The sequence below is a fragment of the Carcharhinus amblyrhynchos genome, chromosome 30 (assembly GCF_965287045.1).
Source record: "Carcharhinus amblyrhynchos chromosome 30, sCarAmb.v2.hapA, whole genome shotgun sequence".
Taxonomy (NCBI): Eukaryota; Metazoa; Chordata; class Chondrichthyes; order Carcharhiniformes; family Carcharhinidae; genus Carcharhinus; species Carcharhinus amblyrhynchos.
Window position 1 is genome coordinate 32,850,826 of NC_137353.1, and position 23,206 is coordinate 32,874,031.

Sequence of the window (23,206 nt, forward strand, 5' to 3'; positions counted from 1 at the left end):
AGGAGAAAGAGGGCTGAAGAATAAGGGTGGAAAAGAAGCGAGATTGACGTTAGAACGGGATATGTTATGCTCCAGGAGTTTAAAGATACAGCTGAAATTACCCTGAGAGCAACATACTTTGTGCCACGAGAATGTCCTTGTTGTAACTCGGGTAATCACAAGAGTCCTTTATTTAGGGGCTATGCATGACCCATGATCATAAAAGGGCAATAATAATAACAACTAGAACACATTGGAGATTCATTCTTCTGGAAATTACTTGATCCAGCCCTGCTGGATTCTACCACCTCCCAGATCAGTTGGAAAGGAAAATATAATTTACCCATACTGCTACCAGTTAATTGTATAAATTAGTTGGTAAAATATTCATAAGATTTGCTGAAAGCAGCAGTAATATCAAATGCAAATTTGATGTTAATATAAGCACTAAGAAAAATGTACGGACTGAAAGCGATGTTTTGGCTGTGATGCCTCTTGCAAGTGAGTCTTCAGGTGAAAAATTATTCACTACCTTTTACGGCACGTAGCTTAAAAGCTCTTGAGGAATCATTTACAGCTCTTTTACTGGTACAGAACCCATACTTTTCACCTCAATATTCTGGAGGTAGTGGATTATATTTGGACATGAATTGGGAGAGTTTAAATGTTTACCAGAAAATGTACATTATTTCTAAATGACTGTGCAGGAGGTGGGAGGGTAGGGAGGAAGTGCTATGTAATTGTTCAGGAGTTCTGCTCCTGTAGAGTAGTTATCTCACAGTACAGGAGGAATGAAACTGTGAGCCTTATGTCTAGCCAGTCCTGTTGTATATTAGGAGCCAAGAGTGATTAATTCTGCCTGAGAGCAATTGGGAATTAATCATCTGTTCTAAGGGGCATTTTAAACACATATACCAGCTGAATATATACTAGTAATACCTACTGGATACCTACTCAACAAAGTAAATCTAAGCATATTTTCATACCTTTGAAATAGGTTACTTCATTGTCTTTTTAGCTAAGCTTTATTGTAGAGTTTTCAAGCTTTTTGTGATAAATTACAAAAACTACAGCGCCATGAAAGTATCAGATCTATTATTACATCCAATCACTTTGCCTTACTATTTCTTCTGATGGTCTGGATTCCTCTTGTCGTGACGGTCTCTTGAAGGACACCAGGGCACTGACATTCAAGGAAACCTCCATCTCCCCATAGCACTCTCTCACATGTCTTGTAGAAACGGTTGGTACTGGTGAACTTGGTTCTAGGCGAGTTTCCTGATTGGGGTGATGAATGGCAGATACATTGCTCTGTTGCTCTCTCCTGTATTTCGTACAGGAAGCAACCTGGAATAACCGGCACAGCTGCAAATTCAGAATAGTTGCCTACAGTGGAAAGAACTCTGTTAGACAGAAGATTGAAGACATATAAACAAACTCAAAGCACTAATCCAATTAACTGCTGGTCCAAACAACCTATTTCAATGACATTACTAAGCCATTTGTGCTGAATTACACTTGGACTGATATACAACTGCTCACAGACCCGGGCCTTTAAACCTGTTTAATAAATTGACAGGATTTTCTATATACGAATAGTATTTACACATTACAAGATTAACATTTTTACTTGCACATTAATGTAATAAAATGTATTGGGGCATTTTGCAAGAGTATTATGATGCAACATTTGGTAACGAGCCACATAAGCAGCAATTAAGGCAACTGGCCAAAAGCTTGGTTTAACAAGCAGATTTTAAGGAGTCTAGGGGAGGAAAGAGATAGAGAGGCATAACCTTAATCCTAACCCTTTAGGGAGCGAATTCCATAGCTTGAAACCCAGGCCGCTGAAGGCAAAGTCACCAATGGTGGTATGATTATATTTGAGGATGCTCAAGTGGCCAGAGTTGGAGGAGTGCAATATATCAGAGGGCTGTGGGGCTGATGGAGACAACAGTGTTTGGGAAGGATAAGGGCAAACAAGTATGAGAAATTTAGAATCAAGGTGATACTCAGAAACCAGTGTAGGTCAGCAAGGGGTTAGTGGTGAATAAGACTTGGCGCAAGTAAGTAGCCAGATTTAGGAGTTTTGGATGACTTCCAGATAATGGGGGAAAGAATGTGAGAGGCCTGTTGGAAATGTGTTGAAACAATCAAGTCTGGAGGTTAAAAAAAAGGGAATGAATGAGGATTTCAACAGCAGATAAGCTGAGACAGTGATAGAGACGAATGGTGTTACAGAAGTGGAAGTAGGTGGCATTAATAATAGTGAAGACATGCGGCTGGTAGCTCATCTTTAGGGTCAATGATAACATCATGATTGCTAGCAATCTGGTTCAGCCTCAGACAGGGAGAAGGATGGAGTTGGTGGTTAGGGAACAGAGTTTGCAACAGGGATCTCAGCAACAATGGCTTTGAACTTCAATATTTAATTAGACAACATTTCTCATCAGCACTAGATGTTAGACAAGCAGTTTGAAACTTAGGGACACTGAAGAAATCGAGAGAACTTTGAGTGAAGTAGTGTTAGGTGTTGTCAGCGTACATGTGAAAACTGGCGATTTTTCAGATAACGTTACCAAAGGACAGCAAGCAGATGCAAAATAGGATAAGTGGAGGCATTGGAAAATCCTTGGGAAAACCAGAAGTAATGGTGCAGAAGCAGGAAGATCTACCATCACAGGTAATTTTCTAGCTATATTTAGATAGGTAGGAATGGAACCAGGTGACTGCAGTCCCACCTAGCTAGACAATGATTGAGAGATGTTAGAAAAGGATGCAGCGGTCAACCATGCTGCAATCAGGTCAAGAAAGACTAGGATGGATAAATGACCATTGTAATAGTCACAAAATATATTATTTGTCTTTCTGATAAAAATTGTTTTGATAATGTTGACAGAATTAGGGAGGTTCAAATGTGGAGTTACAGGAATGATGGGCATAGACTTGGGAGGTATAACACACATTCAAAGACTTTGGGAAAGAGAGGAGTTTGGAAATGGAAATTGTAAATAATATTTTTTGCCATATATTTAAGAAAGAAAGAAATTCCATTTTATAGAGTCTTTCCTGTGCTCATGATGTTGCAAAAACCTTTATAAAAAATATTTTTATAAAGTATTCCCACTGTTATGCAGGCAAACAAACACAGTGAATTCACATGCGACCATCAGTTGATTGAAAGATAAATCTTGGCTTAGGCACAAGAAGAACTCTCCTGCGCTGAGAAGTGCAATATGATCGGCCGGCCAATTAGATTGGCTGGAGGCTCTCGAGGGCAGGACTTCCTGCCACCGAGGAATACAAGTCCCCTCTCAACTAGTTTAATATGCTGTCTATGAGGCTTCTTCCAAGCGTGTCAGCTAATACCCAACTTCCCTTCCAGGTGGGGATAGGATGGATGGTTGAGCATGATTGGGAGGTCTGGCTTATTTTCATCCCCTTACTGCCATCCAAGCTGAAATGAAATAATTAAGTCACGACCAAGGATTAAATCTGGTTCATTACCACAACAGAAATTGCATCAACTTCCTAACCATGGGAGGGGTAGGAATCCTGAAAATCTGTTCATTATTAAAAGCTGCATGGTGCATTCACTCCCAGGATCTCCTACTGAACAGTCAATTATAATGCCCTGAGTAACCATTTGGTTAAAAAAAACTTGAAATAAACAATGAAATAAGGATAAAAAATACACCAAGATAACCAAAATTTAGAAATACTTCTGATACATTTTATGGCCAATCTTTTGATGGATGTCAGTAATGAAACAGTTCTTTAATTTTGCATTTTATGGTATCATCTCACCAGACAGGAAAGGCTGGGTTTCAGTAGCCTTTACAAATAGGAAATTTTCTGGTAACGAGGGAAGGCATTTAAGTTTCTACAAAGATGCGTGAGGCAAGGACCAGAGGACAGGACAAGGAAGGAGTCAAAGAGTTATTTTTAATACACTCAGATTTCTACTGAAATTGGTGGCAGTTTTTGCAGAATAATTTGCTCTTTAACCTTACTGGCTTTTTTGTTCCCTTGGACAACAGATTGTACGGTGGAATTTGCTGGCTGATTAATAGTCTGACACAAACACTCCTTCCATACAGCTATAACCATGTTCATGTCAGTTGATAAGTTGCCAACAACTCATATATCAGGAGGGTTTTATAAGCTCCCACAGTTGATATGATGAGGTAAAGTGGCACGATATCCACTGAACGTGAATATCCTAATGGATATCAACCAAGAATTTAAAGCCAGAACTTTGGCCTCCACTTATTGGCACTTTCCAAAGTGGGGCATGAACCCTGCACCAGAGGCAATGATGCTACCTCCAAGCCAAAAGACACAATCAAATTTTATGAGATAAATATGACTAAAATTGTGGAGCTGAGTATTTTAAAAGTAAGCGAGCACAGGAAAGAAAAAAGTATCCCTACTTCACATAATCCCATTCTAACTAAAACTGGTCATTCTCCATTCATGAACCTGGACAGTCAGTGTTATCAAGCGCACCAAGCTATCACAACTCAGCCCAATCTTGTCACCAGATGTCAGTCTATGTGAAACTCCAGCTCTGGTCAACATGCATCATGATGCGGAGATGTCTCATAACACCAGGTTAAAGTCCAACAAGTTTATTTGATAGTAAACCCACTAGCTTTCGGGTTTGCCACTTTGTCAGGTGAACGGAGAGTTCTGGTCACAAACACAGCATATAAAGGCACACACAGTTTACAGAAAACAGAAGGGGCAAACCCCAAAAGCTAGTGGGTTTACTATCAAATAAACTTGTTGGACTTTAACCTGGTGTTGTGAAACTTCTTACAACATGCACCAACCAGACATAGAATGTAAAACCTATTCCTGCCCCAGCTAAGGTTGGTTCCATGAACACAGACCAGTGACAGGAGATGGGGCTTTCTGTCTACTTGATTCAATATTGCACCACACCAAGCTCAGCACTTGGCAATGCTCTGCTAAACATAGCTTAAAATATTCCTTTTTTAAAGCTAAGACCATATTGAACATTAATCTGCAGAATATAAATCTTCTTCTGTTCATTTAATATTAAATTTTGCTATTTTCCATTAAAGAAGTAGCCACTTTCAAACTACTCAATCTGTTGTGAGTAATCTTAGTTTAACAACTCAATGGTAGAGCTGGGCAGGTTGCGAGGTATCTGACAATGTCATGTTGTGGCATTCCTGGTTATGAATTAATTTGGTGAAGTACGCTATTATTTAAATTATCCAATCAATGACTACCCGCAAGAAAGGTCGTGAATGCAGCCCAACCCCTCACGCAAACCAGCCTCCCATCCATTGACTCTGTCTACACTTCCCGTTGCCTCAGCAAAGCAGCCAGCATAATCAAGGACACCACGTACTCCAGCCATTCTCTCTTCCACCTTCTGCCATCGAGAAAAAGATACAAAAATCCGAGGTCACGCACCAACCAACTCAAGAACAGCTTCTTCCCTGCTACCATCAGATTTTTGAATGGACCTATCTCACATTAAGTTGATCTTTCTCTACACTCTAGCTATGACTGTAACCCTACATTCTGCACTCTCTCCTTTCCTTCTCCATGAACGGTATGCTTTGTCTGTATAGTGCACAAGAAGCAATACTTTTCATGTATGCTAGTACATGTGATAATAATAAATCAAATCAAAAAAGGTCTGTGCCCTATTAGTGCACTGTAATGTCTCCAATTCAGAATGCTTAGGACCAAGGCATTTCTGGATTTCAGAATTTTCTGGATTGTAGAATAATGGTTCACATGCCTAAATTCATATGAAGCAGAAAAACATTGTTTTATGTTTCATGTAAATATATCTACAAAGTAAAAATTACAAAGCAGTAATAAAACTTGTTTTACTTCTCCAAATTGTTTTACTATCTTCATTGTTTTCACTCTCAAAGTATAGCCAAGATTAAAAAAAACTGGGAATGCTTAGTTTTCCTCAAAGATAATGCTGTTAAAGTAAAGGAGGCAGAAAGAGGGAGAATGAGAAAGAGAGACACAGGGAGAGAAGGACAGTGAGCAAACAAGCCAAAGAGTGAAATCAAAAGCGAGAGAGAGCTGGTGAAATAGATTGATGGAAAGAAAGAGAAAGAGACCAAGAGACAGAAAGAGAGAAAACGATATGGAGAAATAATGACAGAGAGACCAACGAAGAGATACATAAACAGCACAGAGAAAGAAATTGAGTAACTTTGTAACCATGAGCTGTGCTTTCCTGTACTATAGTCATCAATGCCCCATTATCTGCCATTTTCTACCCTGAGTTCAAAGATCAGGTGAGCCCCTGCCTTCTGATTTGTTGTGGCACCTGAACAGTAGTGTTTATGAGTCTGCTCAAAACATTTCAGAACAACTGGTGTCTCTACACTTTGGATTTCCAGATTGCAGAGATGCTGGTGCATTCCCATCAATTCTGGTTCTGTCATCAGCTGAAATCAGCTTTGTGTTATTGACAAGTAAGCTCACGTTGTAAATGTTCGATTTGCAGCCTCTTTTAAATTGGATTAGTTAAAATAGTAAACCTCAAGATATGCACAAACATTACTCAGATCCACACATTGTAAAAGTCAATGGATGCAAAATTCATTATTGTAGCACTGCTTCCAGTGGCACTATGAAGACATATTCATTGTTTATCAGGGGCAGGCTGCACCAGGATTACCTGCACAGAGGTCACCTCTGTACGCCAATACCAGTTGATCAAACATCATCCTGATGCAACACAGCCCAACTGGCTGATATGATGCCAGGATCCCAAATTGGGCAATGCCCAATGTAAAAAAAAAATGAATGAAACAGCAAGGCTCTGTAGTAGTGTTACTTAAAGGTTCAAACACTCTGCGGGCTTCAGGTGAAGGGAGATTTAGAAATCTAAATGAGAAAAGTCGAGGCAATAGAGCAATTTAACAATTTGGTTAAAGACAAGCAGAGTGTAATAAGTAGGGACAGACAGTTTAATATTAGTAGTGCATCATCAAATAAGTTCCACACAAATTATACTTGTAAGAAAATAAAATTTAAGGCTCTTTATCTAAATGCGCAAAGCATTCACAAAATGACAGATTAACTAGTAGCACAAATAGACATAAATGATATAGATAATAATCACTATTTCAAAGAAACGGTTACATGATGACCAAGGTTGGGAATTAAATATTCTAGGATATACAACATTTTGAAAAAAAGAGAAAGAATGGAAAAGAAGAGATAGCCTTGATAGTAAAGGCACTGGTGAGGCTGCAATTGGAGTACTGTGTTCAGTTTTGGTCCCCTTATTTGCAAAAGAATATATTGGCCTTGGAGGGAGTACAAAGAAGGTTCACCAGGCTGATACCGGAGATGAGGGTGTTAGCTTATGAGGAGAGATTAAATAGACTGGGCTTGTACTCGTTGGAGTTTAGAAGGCTGAGGGGGGATCTTATAGAGACTTACAATATAATGAAGGGGTTAGATAGGGTAGAGGTAGAGAGATTCTTTCCGCTTAGAAAGGAAACCAGAACTACAGGGCACAGCTTCAAAATAAGCGGGGGGGGGGGGGGGGGTGGCGGGGTGGCGGAGCAGTTTAGAACAGAGTTGAAGAGGAACTTCTTCACTCAGAGGGTGGTGAATCTCTGCCCATTGAAGTGGTGGAGGCTACCTCGTTGAATATGTTTAAGTCACGGGTAGATAGATTTCTGATAGATAGGGGAATTAAGGGTTATGGGGAGCAGGCGGGAAAGTGGAACTGATCCACTTCAGATCAGCCATGATCTTGTTGAATGGCGGGGCAGGCTCGAAGGGCTAGATGGCCTGCTCCTGCTCCTATTTCTTATGTTCTTATGTTCTAAAGGACAGTAGAAGGACAGTAGTGAGAAAGGATCTTGGCTCAGAAGATAAGTAAATAGAATTAGTAAATGTGGAGATTAGGAATCACAAAGGCTAGAAAAAGGTGGGGGAAGTAGATTCTTGGTCCCCTATAGTGGTCAAACTATTGAACAGAGCATGAAGCAAGAAAAAATTGGAGCTTGTAAAAAGGCAATGTAACAATTGTGAAGAACTTTAATATTCACATTGACTGGACTAATTAAATTGGCAATTGTTGTTTGGAAGATGAGTACTGTAAAATGCTTGATGAGTGTTTGTCTCCTAGGGCAATACATTGTAGAATCAGCTAATTATAAAATTATTTTAGCTCTAATATTGTGCAATGATACAGGTTTAATTAGGAATCTCACAGTAAGAGATTCACTGGGAAATAGTGATCACAATACAACTGAATTCCATATAAGTTTGTAAGCAACATTCTGCAGACCCAAAATGAATCTTAAACTCAAGCAAAGCCATTTATATAGATATGAGGAAAGAAATAGCTAAAGTTGATTGAGTAAACAGACTAAAAGGTATGTTGGCAAATAAACAGAAGAAACATTTAAAGAACCAATTCCAAATGAAATAAGGGGAGGAAGAAGAGGAACTGGAGACAGAAAGCTACACCTAGAAGAGTGGGAGAGAGGAGGACTTGGAGACAGACAGCTGCATCGAAAAGAGAGGGACAGAGGAGCAACTATTGCAACACTTAAGAACTTTCCAATCTGCGGCTCTAGAATAAATCAACTGTGTTCCGAGAAAAATCAAGGAAATAGTTGACTGGTTGATGAATAATTTTCTCACTTATCTCTCAAAATTAAGAGATTTTTAGTAATTCTAAGATTGTATGAGTAATTGTAAGGATTACTAACAGTGGTAAAGTTTATTAATAAGAACTTAAGAAATAGGAGTAGGAGTAGGCCATCTAGCCCTTCGAGCCTGCCCCGCCATTCAATAAGATCATGGCTGATCTGTCGTGGCTCAGTTCCATCTTCCCGCCCTCTCCCCATAACCCTTAATCCCCTCTCTTATCAAAAATCCATCAACCCGCGTCTTAAAAATATTTAGCGAGGCAGCCTCCACCACTTCAACAGGCAGAGAATTCCAGAGATTCACCACCCTTTGAGTGAAGAAGTTCCTCCTCAACTCCGTTCTAAACCGCCCCCCCTTTATCTTGAGGCTGTGCCCCCTAGTCCTACTGTCTCTTTTGAGCGGGAAGAGTCTCTCCACCTCTATCCTATCCATCCCATTCATCATCTTATACGTCTCAATGAGATCTCCCCTCATTCTTCTAAACTCCAACGAGTACAAGCCTAGTTTATTCAGCCTCTCCTCATAGCTCAATCCCGTCAACTCCGGTATCAGCCTAGTAAACCTCCTCTGCACTCCCTCCAAGGCCAAAATATCTTTGCGCAGGTGCGGCGCCCAAAACTGCACACAGTACTCCAGCTGCGGCCTCACCAATGCCCTATACAGCCGCAGCAAGACCTCCCTACTTTTATATTCAATCCCCCTCGCTATGAAGGCCAGCATCCCATTCGCCTTCCTGACCACCTGCTGCACCTGCAAGCTGGGTTTTTGCGACTCATGCACAAGGACCCCGAGGTCCCTCTGCACCGTCGCCTGCTGCAGTTTTTCGCCCCGTAAGTAATAGTCCTTCCTACCATTCTTCCTACCAAAGTGGACCACCTCACACTTGCCAACATTAAATTCCATTTGCCATTTCCTGGCCCATTCGCCCAGCCTATCTAGATCCTTCTGCAGACTCTCCCCACCCTCCGCACAATTTGCCATTCCCCCAATCTTGGTGTCATCAGCAAATTTCGACACCCTACACTCGGTTCCCTCCTCCAGATCATCTATATAAATGGTAAAAAGCTGAGGCCCCAGCACCGACCCCTGGGGCACTCCACTAGTCACCATCCGCCAATCCGAATAGCACCCGTTGACCCCCACTCTCTGCCTCCTATTTGACAACCAATCCTCTATCCACGCTAACACCCTACCCCCAACTCCATGTCCCTCGACCTTCTGCAATAACCTCTTGTGAGGTACTTTGTCAAACGCCTTCTGAAAATCCAGAAAGACCACATCCACCGGCTCTCCTCTATCCACTGCCCTAGACACATCCTCATAGAACTAGTGAGATTTTCCTATTTATCTTAACTAAGGAATTTCAATTTGAATAGGAACATTTATTGAATTAATAGAAATATAATCAGAGGCAGGACAAGAGATTTTAATTTAAAAATCTGTAATCAATAAAATAATTTAATTAAACACTATAAAGATGGCAGAGCAGGTGATATGTGGTGGCAGTAGAATGTGGGAGCTCTTGGACACATGTGATCCTAGGCAAGCATGTCTGCGATAAGTGTTTGTGACTGGATAAACTTTGGCTCAGGTTATTGCTGAAGAAACTGTAAGTCAAGAGAGAGAGTTATCTGGACACTTTGGTTCAGATGGCGATCACACCCCTTAGGATAAAGTCATCTGATTTGGTTTACAGTCAGGAACAAGATGGTGAGTGAGGCAGGTATGGGTATTGAGAAGGTAAAAGTGGAGGAGCCTCAGCCCATACAATTATCCAATTGATTTGTGGTTCTTACAACCTGTATGAATGAAAGCAAGACTATAGGAAAGCAGGGCTGCATGGCAAATTGACTATGGCATTATGGTTCATGAAGCCATTCAAATTGGGGAAGTTAATAGGAACGTGATGGTAGTCAGGGAGAGTATAATCAGAGGATTGGACACAGTTCTCTGCAGATAAGAATGAGAGTCCAGTAGGCTGTGTTGTCTGCCAGCTGCCAGGGTTCAGGACACCTGCTCTGGGCTGGAGAGGAACTTAATGCGAAAAGGAGGATCCAGTTGTTGTGGTCCATGGACATACCAACAACATAGGGTTAGGAAAGAAGTTATGCTTAGAGAGTTTGAGCAGCTAGGAGCTAAATTAAAAAGAACCTCAAAGATAATAATCTCTGGATTATTACCCGAGCCACAAGCAAATTGGATTAGGGTAACTGAGATTAGAGAGTGGTGGGTCAGTGATGTTGGACGCCTTTTAAATATGGCAACCAGATATGATAGAACACTGATGGTATGTCCATGGACCACGACAACTGAATCTTCCCTCTCGCACTATAAGTTCCTTTCCAGCCCGGATAGAACACGCATAATCAAACCCGCGCTGCCACAGAATACGACGCTAAAGCTCTGGATGCTTACGATAAATCTCACCAGAAGATATGGTGTGGTTTCCCATGCAGTGGGAAACACTTCTCATCTCGCCATGGGACTTTGTTCCAGATGGCAGAATTCCGCCCTTGCTGAGACAACACTGCAATTACTGTTTACAATTTTGCTCACCTTACCGAAGGAAGAATACACTTGCCAGAGAGGAAGTGCAATGAAAGTTCACTGAATTTATCATTGTGATGGCAGGAGAAGACTCTAAACTCTAGACAATAGACATACAAAATTCTTACAGGGCTTGACAGGGTAGATGCAAGGAGGATCTTTTCATGGTTGGGAGGTCTAGAACCAAGAGAGATAGTCTCAAAATAAGATATGGACCATTTAGGTCTGAAATGAGGAAGAATTTCTTCACTCAGATGGTGGCGAATCATAGGAATTCTCTAGCTAAGAGGGCTGTGGAGACACAGTCATCGAGTATATTTAAGACACAGGTAAATAGATTCCATGTTAGTAAAGACGTCAAAGGATATGGGGTTAATGCAGCCAAGTGGTGTTGAGGTAGAAGACTAGCATGATCTAGTTGAATGGTGGATCAGGCTTGAGGGGCTGAATGTTCCTATCTCCTACGTAACTAAAATATATTCCATTAAAAAAAACTCAGCATGATCAATCTTTAGCTTACTAGGCAATGTAAGGATAGTACTAGATTAAAAGCAGAGACATAAGAAGGCTGGTTCTAGAAATCAGTGAGGAGCAACCAAAAAGTTGATGAAAAGGGTAAAACAGAGTAACAGAGTATGAGAGTAAAGTAGCCAGGAGTATAAAAACAATTCTAAGAGCATTTATAAACATATGAAAGAAGGGAGTAGCGAAAGTAAATATTGGTCCCTTAGGTGCAGAGACAGGAGAAATTTCATGGGCACTGAGGAAAAGGAGGAAGAGATTAAAAAACAGAATTACAGGTCAATTAGCCAGATGTCAATTATTAAGAAGGTACTAGAGTCTATCATTAAGGAAATTCTAAGAATGTATTTGGAAAATCGTTGAATACTCAGACACGGTCAACATTTTTTTTTATTAGTTCATAGGATATGGGCATCACTGGCTGGGCCAGCATTAATTCCCCATCTCTAATTGCCCTTGAGCTCCATGACCATTTCAGATGGCATTTAAGAATCAACCCATGGTGCTGTGGATCTGGAGTTACATGTAGGCCAAACCAAATAAGGATGGCAAATTTTCCTTCCCTTGGGAATGTAAGTTGTTAATAGAAAACAAAGGCTGGAGTTTTCTGGTCATGCTTGCGGAAGGAATCATTATGGGTGGGACGGAAAATTTGACAGACCAGCAAAATGTATGTTAACTTCAGGAGGGACCAGAAATACCTGGCCTCCAAGTCTGCAAAGAGTTATGGACATGTTGAACAGGTGGGCAACAAGGTGACAGATGGTGTGTAAGGTGGGAAAGTGTGGTGTCATTCACTTTGGCAAAGAACAAAGAATATTACAGTACAGGAACAGGCCCTTCGGCTCTCTAGGCCTGCACTGACCATGCTGAACTAAAACCCCCTACTCATATCCCTCTATTCCCATCCTATTCATGTATTTGTCCAGACACCCCTTAAAAGACACTATTGTTTCTGCTTCTACTACCTTCCCCGGCAGCGAATTCCAGGCACCCATCACCCTCTATGTAAGAAACTAGCCTCGTACATCTCCTTTAAATCTTGTCCCTCGCACTTTAAACCTATGCCCCCCCCCCCATTATTGACTCTTCCACTCTGAGAAAAAGCTTCTGACTATCCACTCTGTTCATGCCCCTCATAATATTCTTGACTTCTATCAAGTCGCTCCTCAACCTCCGTCGTTCCAGTGAGAACAAACCAAGTTTCTCCAACCTCTTCTCATAGCTAATGCCCTTCATACCAGGCAACATCCTGGTAAATCTTTTTTGTACCCTCTCCAAAGCCTCCACACCCTCCTGGTAGTGCAGTGACTAGAATTAAACACCATATTCCAAGCGTGGCCTAACCAAGATACTATAAAGCTGCAACATGACTTGCTCATTTTTAAACTCAATACCCCAGCCGATGAAGCATGTCATATGCCTTCTTGACTACCTTCTCCGCCTGCATTGCCACTTTCAGTAACCTGTGTACCTATACACCCAGATCTCTCTACTTATCAATACTTTTGGGTTTTGCCATTTGCTGTATATTTCCCATCTGTATTAGACCTTTCAAAACGCATTACCTCACATTTGTCCAGATTAAACTCCATCTGCCATCTTTCTGTCCAAGTCTCCAATCATCTACATCCTGCTGTATCCTGCAACAGTCCGCAATTCCACCAACCTTCGCGTCGTCCGCAAACTTACTAATCAAACCAGTTACATTATCCTCCAAATCATTTATATATATTACAAACAGCAAAGGTCCCAGCATTGATCCCTGAGGAACACCACTTATCACAGCCCTCCATTCAGAAACACACCTTCCACTACTACCCTCTGTCTTTTATGACAAAGCCAGTTGTATATCCATCTTGCCGGCTCATCTCTGATCTGTGTGAACTTCACTTTCTGGATGTGAACTTTGTTGTCTGCCATGGGAGACCTTATCAAAGGCCTTACTAAAATCCATGTAAACAACATCCACTGCCCTACCCTCAATCATTTTCGTCATTTTCTTGAAAAAGTCAATCAAGTTAGTGAGACACGGCCTACCCTTCATAAAACCATATTGCCTCTCGCTAATACATCCTCTAATTTCCAAATGGGAGTAAATTCTGTATTGAAGAATCCTCTCCAATAATTTCCCTACCACTGACGTGAAGCTCACCAGCCTGTAATTATCTGGATTATCCTTACCATCCTTCTTAAACAAAGGAACAACATTGGCTATTCTCCAATCTTCTAGGACCTCCCCTGTAGTCATGATGTGGAGATGCCAGTGTTGGAGTGGGGTAAACACAGTAAGAAGTCTCACATCACCAGGTTAAAGTCCAACGGGTTTATTTGATAGTAAACACCCCACTCACCTGACGAAGGAGCAACGTTCCAAAAGCTAGTGACGTTTACTACATTTTGATCTCAATATGACTCAAACTATCTACACAACCTTTCCCAGACTCATCATCCATCAAGTCCTTTTTTTGCGAATGTGATGCAAAGTACTCATTTAATACCTCGCCCATTTCCTCCAGGTCTACGCATAGATTCCCTCCCCAGACATTGAGTAGGCCAACTGTCTCCTATAAATATATACACACACATATAAAATGCCTTGGAATTTTCCTTAATCCTGCTTTTCATGACCCTTTTACACCCTCCTGACTCCTTGCTGAAGTTTTTTTCTACTTTCCTTGTATTCCACACATGTTTCATGTGTTCCCAGTCCTCCTAGCCTTGACAAATGCTTCCTTTTTCTTTTTGACTTGGCTCATAATATTTCTCATTATCCAAGGTTCCTGAAACTTGCCATATTTATCCTTCATCCTTACAGGAACATGCTGGTCCTGAATTCCTCTCAACTTACACTTGAATGCCTCCTACATACCAGATGTTGATTTGTCCTCAAACATCTGTACCCAGTTTACATTCTTCAGTTCCTGCCTAATATTGTTGTAAGTGGCCTTCCCTCAATTTAGCACCTTCACCTGAGGACTACACTTAGCTTTATCCATCAGTAACTTAAAGCTTACTAAATTGTGGTCGCTGTTCCCGAACTGCTTTCCTATTGAAACGTCGACCACCTGGCCTGGCTCATTCCCCAATAACAGGTCCAGTACAGCCCCTTCCCTAGATAGACTTATCTACATTTTTATCTACTGTTATCATACTTATCTACTGTTTCAAGTAGCTCTCCTGGAAGCTCCTTATAAACTCTGCCCCATCCATGCCCTTAGCACTAAGTGAATCCCAGTCAATAAAGGGGAAGTTAAAATCATCCACCTCAACAACCCTGTTACTTTTACACCTTGCCAAAATCTGCCTACATATCTGTTCCTCTATCTCCCACTGATTGTTGGGAGCCTGAAAGCAAACCCTCGATCTTCCTCGATCCATATTGCCTTGCTGTATGAGCCCTCCGAGGTGTCCTCCTGCAGTACAGCTGTGATATTCTCCTTAACCAGTAGTGCAACTCCCCCTTCCCTTTTACATCCCCCTCTATCCTGCCCGAAACATCTGTATCCTGGAATGTTAATCTGCCAATCCTGTTCCTGTCCTTCCCTTCACCAAGTCTCTGCAATGGCAACAACATCATAGTTCCAAGTGCTAATCCAAGCTCTAAGTTCATCTATCTTATCAGTTACACTTCTCGCATTGAAACAAATACACGACAGTCCACCAGTTCCTCTTTGATCAGCAACCCCACCCTGCCTGCACTTCCTCTGAGTCTTACTGTCCCTACTCTCTAGTTCCCCTTCTGTTAGTTCACCTCTGCTTTGGTTCCCAACCCCTGCCAAACTAGTTTAAATCCTCCCCTGTGACACTAGCAAACCTTCCGGCCATAATATTTATAAAAGAGCAGAATATTTTTAAAAGGCAGGAAATTTGTAAATATTGATGTTTAAAGGAACTTGGCTGCACTCTTACAAGGATCACAACGTTAGCATGTAGATACAGCAAGAAATTCGGAAGACAAATGGCATATTGGCCTTAATTTATTTTAAGTCTATTGGAGTACAAGAAGACTTTCATACCATTTTTTAAAGATTTACTGTTAAAGCATCTGGCCTACACAACTGGATCACAATGACAGGCAGATCATATCAAACAGTACATCCCTCCAGCTGTTCGCAGGCAAAGTACTGACTGTACCTAATTGGCCTTGCTTGCAAAACCAAAACATGGGAAGGGATTCTCTGCCCTCTATGCAGCTTATTTTCCCCACAGTGCGCCATTCACCGGTGGTGAGACTTCTGTCCCCTTCTGTCAGGCATTTCAAACTGACTGAACTCCCGTGCCACTGGGAAACTTGTGGTAGGGGCGACCATCAGCAGGACCTGAAGATCCCACCAGCATGAAGAGCCAGAGAGATCTCACCATAATGTCCAATGTTAGATGTGATTCCATACTTGGAAAGCACTTATCATGATTGAGTTAACTATTGCACTAACAACAAATTTAAATTTAAGGTTATCTGCCAATGGAGCCATAAGGGTCACTTACACGTGCTAGAAGCTACAGATATTCACACACAGGGCCCTCTCCTTTTCAGGCAGAAAGGGCATGTCTATGCATGATGTATATTTCAACTAAACAACAGCTTGGCGGACAGCCATTCCCTGGTTCATTCCCCATAGGCACGTAGCAATGCCTTCATCATTTAGTGTTGACCTGTCAGATTTGAATTTAAACAAATGCTTGGCAGTTAATGTTCCCTCGTGCATTCTCCACGGAAACACCTCTATTGATAGGACCATAAGACCATAAAACATAGGAGCAGAATCAGGCCACTTGGCCCATCGAGTCTGCTCCACTATTCAATCATGGCTGATATTTTTCTCATCCCCATTACCTCTGATCCCCTTATTGATCAAGAACCTATCTATCTCTGTCTTAAAGACACTCAATGACCTGGCTTCCACAGCCTTCATCAGTAAAGAGTTCCACAGATTCACCACTCACTGGCTGAAGAAATTTTTCCTCATCTCAGTTTTAAAGGATTGTTCTTTAAAGGAGGTTGTGCCCCCGGTTCTAGTTTTTCCTACCAGTGGAAACATCCTCTCCACGTCCACTCTATCCAGGCCTCACAGTATCCTGTAAGTTTGTATAAGATTCCCCTCATCCTTCTAAACTCCAATGAGTACAGACCCAGAGTCCTCAACCTTTGTTCATATGACAAGCTCTTCACTCCAGGGATCACTCTTGAGAACCTCCTCTGGACCACTTCCAAGGCCAGCACATCTTTCCATAGATACGGGGCCCAAAACTGCTCACTTTAATCCAAATGGGGTCTGACCAGAGTCTTATACTGCCTCAGAAACATATCCCTGCTCTTGTATTCTAGCCCTCTCGACGTGAATTCTAAGATTGCATTTGCTTTCCTAACTGCCAACTGAACCTGCACATTAACCTTAAGAGAATCTTGAACAAGGATGCCCAAGTCCCTTTGTCATTCTGATTTCCTAAGCATTTCCCCATTTAGAAAATAGTCTATGCCTCCATTGCTCCTTCCAAAGTGCATAACCTCACACTTTTCTACATTGTATTCCATCTGCCCACTCTCCTAACCTCTCCAAGCCTTTCTGTAGCCTCCCCGTTTCCTCAGTACTACTTGTCCCTCGACATATCTTTGTATCACCTGCAAACTTAGCAATGCCTTCAGTTCCTTCTTCCAAATCATTAATGTATATTGTGAAAAGTAATGAGAGTCCATTTCCCAACCAATCAGCACTGTCTTCTCATGCAGTACAAATTGTTGTTCCTTTTACAATTAGTATTCTTGTGAATCAGTCCTGATGAGTGCAAAACAAAAAGCTTTGACAGCATGTTTCTTTTTTCAGCTTTATTCAAGTTTTGTAATGTCAAATGACTATGTATTAATAGTTGCCATCTTTTGTGTTCACTTGTGTTAAGTAGGTGAGAAAAAAATGCTTTCAGGTCAGCTTGAAACCATTTTCTGTTGGTACTACAAAGGTAATGAGACGGAGAAGCAGATGTACCTTTTTGAATGCAAAACAATATCACACATTTCTAGTACTGACTTGCTGTTGAGTGCTTGAATATCACCAAGTATTTAACAAGAGGTTACTGGGCTAAAAATCTTATTCGTGCCAATTGTCAACTTGAGAAGTTAATTTTATCAAGGTCAAAGAAGCCAGAGGGTAGCAGTAGAAGGGTGTGTTTCTGAATGGAGGGCTATGATAAGTGGTGTTCCTCAGGGATCAGTGCTGGGACCTTTGCTGCTGTAATATATATAAATAATTTGGAGGAAAATATAACTGGATTGATTAGTAAGTTTGCAGACAACACAAAGGTTGGTGGATTTGCGGATGGCAATGAGGCCCATCAGAGGATACAGCAGGGTATAGATCAGTTGGAAACTTGGGCAGAGAGATGGCAGATGGCGTTTAATCCGGACAAAATGTGAGGGAACGCATTTTGGAAGGTCTAATATAGATAGGAAATATACTGTAAATGGCAGAACCCTTAAGAGTATTGATAGGCAAAGGGATGTGGGTGTACAGGTACACAGGTCACTGAAAGTGGCAATGTAGGTGGAGAAGGTAGTCCAGATGGCATACGGCATGCTTGCCTTCATCAGCTGGGGTAATGAGTTTAAAAATTGGCAAATCTTGTTGATGCTTTATAGAATTTTAGTAAGGCCGCACTTGGAATATTGTGTTCAATTCTGGTGACCACATTATCAGAAAGATGTGGAGGCTTTGGAGAGGGTACAGAAAAGATTTACTAGGATGTTGCCTGGTATGGAGGGCTTTGGCTATGAGGAGCTGTTGGAGAAACTTGGTTTGTTTTCACTGAAGCGATGGAGGTTGAGGAGACACCTGACACAAGTCTACAAGATTATAAGGTGCATGGACAGAGTGGATGGTCAGAAGCTTTTTTCCCAGGGTGGAAGTGTCAATTACTAAGGGGCCAGGGTTTAAGGTGCAAGGGGCAAGTTTTAGAAGAGATGTACGAGGCATTCTTTTTCAGAGAGTGGTGGGTGCCTGGAACTCGTTGCCGGGGGAGGTAGTGGAAGCGGATACCATAGTGACTTTTAAGGGCCATGTTGACAAGAACATGAATGAGATGGGAATAGAGGGATATGGTCCCCAGAAGCATAGTGGGTTTGAATTAAGTCAGGCAGCATGGTTGGTGCAAGCTTGGAGGGCCAAAGGGCCTGGTCTTGTGCTGTTATTTTCTTTGTTCTTTGTTGCAATGGATGTTGCAAACCCTGAAGAACTCCCCCTTTCCACCCTCCTTTGCAAAGCTTCCTCCCCCCTAGCCCCACGGTGCCCCCCCCCGCCGTCCTTGTCTCACCCCTTCTTACACCGCCTCTGGCACAGTTATGGAGCCTGGTGGACAGTGTCAGGGTGCCCAGTGGGCAGTCCCCCATGGCAATGCCCTTCCATGCACCCAACCACTCAGGGACTACAATGTCCTCCAATCTCCTTGGTGGGGCCTTCATGTTTGGTTCCCATTGGTGGAGACCATCAGCAATTTTCATTGGGGAAGAGGCTGTGCGCGAAGCTGATCGTGCTCACGAAACACAGCTGGGAAGATAGCTTTTGACGTGTGACCGGTTCATACCTGGCATGAAAGCCTCTCACACTTTCTTCTCAGCTTGCTGCACCAGTCAATCGGAAAGATCACACCCACCAGTTTTCAAATGAGATAAGGGCCAGAATTTTTAAACCTCGCCTGCAGCCGGGATTCCCCGGTCCCGTTGCAGTGAACAGGGATTTGGCTGAGTGTCAAATTCTCACTGGGAGCAGCAGCAGGGTGTGAATGGTGGGAATATTCCAGCCAAGATCCTGTGTATCCTTTCAGTTGGACATCCAAGATTCAATGGCATTATTCAATGAATATCAAGGGAGTTTTCCCAGTGTCCTGACCATTTTCATTCCTCAACTGACATCAATAAAATTATTTTCTTCTTCATTGGTATATGCAAAGAGCCTGCCACATTTTTCTAGGTAATTTAGATTAGGCTGGAAATCAGGTGTTTCTCACATGTTGGTGTAGATTTGATGGGCCGAAGGGCCTTTGGCCAGAATTTTCTGATCGTTCATGCCAGTGGGATTTTCCCATCCCGCTGCAGTGAATGGAGATTTCTTTTGTTGCCAAATTCTCCAACTTTGTTGCAGCAGGAGTGTGGTGTGAATGGGTGGTAAGATCGCACCCTATGATTCTACAGTAACCACATTGAAAAGTAACTTGATTGTTTCTGAAACACTTGAGACCTCCTGAGATTATAAATCACTCCTTTTTTCAAAACGTCCTTTCCTGGGGAATAATAACACCAAATCATAATCAGGATTGATGGACTATAACAATAGCAGGACATAAATGAAGATGGACTGAAAACCCCAGAATCTAATGATGTTTTACCTACTTAGGTAAAGTATCATTAGATTCTTAGGTTAAGTAGAGGTCCTTGTTGTTAAACACAGGAGTGTCCTGAAGTACATGTAGGGACACCTTTGTGCAGTGTGTTAAAATGGCCAGTCTTCTCAAAAACCGTACTGACTCCAAATTATTACCAATTTACGCCCAAATTCAACTCCCCCACAACAACTTCTCAAAATTCATTCAATACATCTAATAGTTGGTAACTGACAGCAAGAAAATAACCATAAAATCTGATTGTCACGTAAACACAATTTATTCACTAATGTCCTCCAGGGAAAGGAACCTGCCACCCCAACATGGTCTGGTGTTCGATACGTGGTTGACTGTTTATGCACTGAAAACAACATTGATGAGCAAAAAAAAAATTGACGTGTCAACAGCCCCAAAAGTAAATGATGAGAAAGCTGCTGCTAATCTGACAAGGAAATCAAGTTCCCTTCAGCAGAAAAATAGGTGCTAGAAGCCCTTGTCATTGTCCTGGAACAGAGCATCTAAACTGAGAAATTTTCTGGGGAATCACCGAAGGCTTCCTGCAACTATCCTTACACTTTTTCCTGCTGCTGTAATGCTCCCTGCAGTCCTCTTGTGCCTAATTTGTTTAATTGTACCTTCCCAGTCATAAAGAACAATTTTTCATAATACAAGCTGAACAGTAAATAACTGGTGAGAAGTATTCTGCAAACGAATAGGGAATGTTACACAAACTAAAACTACAAAGGGGCATTTACTCATTGGGTGAAATTCTCCCATATGGGACTAAATCCCATGAAGGAGATAGGGAGTGACAAGAAACCATGCCATCCCTGGGGGTTTTGCACTGTCTTCTGTGGCGGAGCAGGCTTGATGGCGCACATCTGGGTGGGAGGGGAAGATTCTCGTCAGGCCTTCATCTACATCTTATTAGCAGGATTCAAATCAGTTCCACACACCAGCCTCTATGGGATTCCCAATCCACCACGGCAGGCAGCGTCAGAAGATGCTGCTATAATTTCACACCTCGACGAAACTGATTTTGGGTTTCCCATCGAATTCTCTCTACGCACCATTGCTCCCACTGGCAGGAGCATGGGAGAATTGTGTCCATTGATTTTAACTTTACTGAGTAATAGCCCAATGAGGAAGACAGTTGAAATCACCTACTTAACACCAGCAGCAAGAATAATAACTCTGTTGATGCACAACACTTGCAAACAATTTCTGTATACCAAGGATTTAGAGCCATTTGTGTAATATCATTTTCCAGAAACCTTCTACCCTATCCTTTTACAAATTAAATAGTGCAGCCCTTTGTACTGGGTCACAGGATTCCAATTAATTATGAGATCTAACTAACCTCAGTCAATCATGGAAATAGAAATCATACTTTCAGCATTACCGCATCAGACAGTCTTAGCGAGACATCTTGCTCTTGTGCATTTCTATCAGTGAGGCTGACCTAAACACCATTTTACTGCACTCAGCTAACTGCTTTCCTTTCCATAAATCTACCACCATAACTCAACTGTACACAAGAAGAAACGTCTGTCTTAAAACCACTCTCCACGCCGGGATACCCCAACCATACCCTGACATAATGTGTGATCATGGAACAGATCATTCTTCCACTCCTTTCCCAAGCAGTGAAACATCCCATTTTATGGAAAAAAAACAGCAGGGTGTTAGCAACACAGCAGCAACTTCATCTATTCATGCAGTCGGTGAAGACAATTGGAATTATACACGGCAAGTTTGTTTCGTGCTCTTTGCTGAGTGATCTGTTCTCAGTCAAGGCAGTAATATTTATGGGATGAGGGGAAGCGGGGGGAGAGGAGGGCTGTGCAGGTGTCAGGATCAGTGGCGGGGGGGGGGCTCAACTGATTTTGAAAACCTCCGAATTATGATGGGGATAACAAAGTACAGCAATCAACACCTCTCTCGTTTGTAAGCTTTTAATACTGAGCCACTGGACAGCCATATTTCTTGAGTTAAAAAAAAACGATTTTTCGTACAGAAGTTAAAGCATGATTTTATTGTCTCTCAAAAAGTCTAACTGGACAAATGGATGCTTTTTCTCATCTGATTCACAATGACTTTTTAATATTACCTACCCACCTCATTTGGCTGCATGGTGACAAACAGATGGCAGAAGAGCTCACTCGGTGGTCTGTAGGGGTTACGTGTGACAAATGCAAACTGACAGTCCGTCGGTTGACACGTTGTGTACAAGATTCTCCTCAGGGCATGAGCCATCAACAGCGTCTAGTCAAAACCCAGCATAGGAATTAATTACGTCTGTGCCACCAAGTTGTTTGTACAGTATTTAGTTTAATATCTTTAGAAATCAGTATCAAAAGCTTGAATTGAAAAAGAAACACCAAATATTTCAGTTTCTGATACCAAATATTTTTCTTTAAGCCAAGATACTGAAGCATTTTGCAGCTCGACCAACATTCTGCCAGATAATGCTAGTCTCACTACTTTTTGCTACAAGTACTTACCAAACTGGATGATGATAATGTTGGGCAGGAGTAACCACAGAGCACTCAGTTAAGTAGTACTATTCCCTAACTTATTCTTTCCCATCCATCTGTCAAACCCTCTACCACCCTTAATTTTTCTCCCTTCCTCAGTGTGACAGCACGGCTAGTTGTCCACCCAACTACTACTTATTGATTTAAATCATTCCCTCATTTCATCCTTGATGGTGCCTTGTGCTTTGCAGCCTGATCTTTCAGCTTGCCTTCTCAATTTTAAAGTAGGGGATGGACGATATTTTCTGTCACACATGTACATTTTCTTCACTGCATAATTTGAAAGGGAACAGCTATTACAACTGTCCAGTATCCCATAAGTAGCATCATCAGAAGAAAGATGAAATGTTGAATTACTACAAGTTGATTAAGATCGTAACATGAGCTGCAGACTTATGTCCTTTTGGAATTCCAATGAAAGTTCATTTTGCATCCAAAGCTCCATCCAAGAGAACTCAATATCCCACTACTGTTATAATTGCTGGCCTGTGAGTCTTGACAAAGAGTTGTCTGACAACTAGAAGGATCATAACTGAGCCTAATCCTACCCTTAGCTAACCAGCACACAC

General features: G+C 41.7%; 1 protein-coding gene across 1 annotated transcript in view; it reads right to left on the reverse strand.

Annotated features, from left to right (window-relative positions):
* Positions 1–23,206, reverse strand: part of sh2d5 (SH2 domain containing 5) — a 65,678-nt gene that overhangs the window by 22,835 nt on the left and 19,637 nt on the right. Inside the window, exons 4-5 of the mRNA XM_080215048.1 lie at positions 22,219–22,365; positions 1,102–1,365 (exon numbers count right to left, since the gene is read on the reverse strand). Of these exons, the coding sequence (XP_080071174.1) occupies positions 1,102–1,365; positions 22,219–22,365 (411 nt within the window). The remainder of the gene's footprint in view (positions 1–1,101; positions 1,366–22,218; positions 22,366–23,206) is intronic.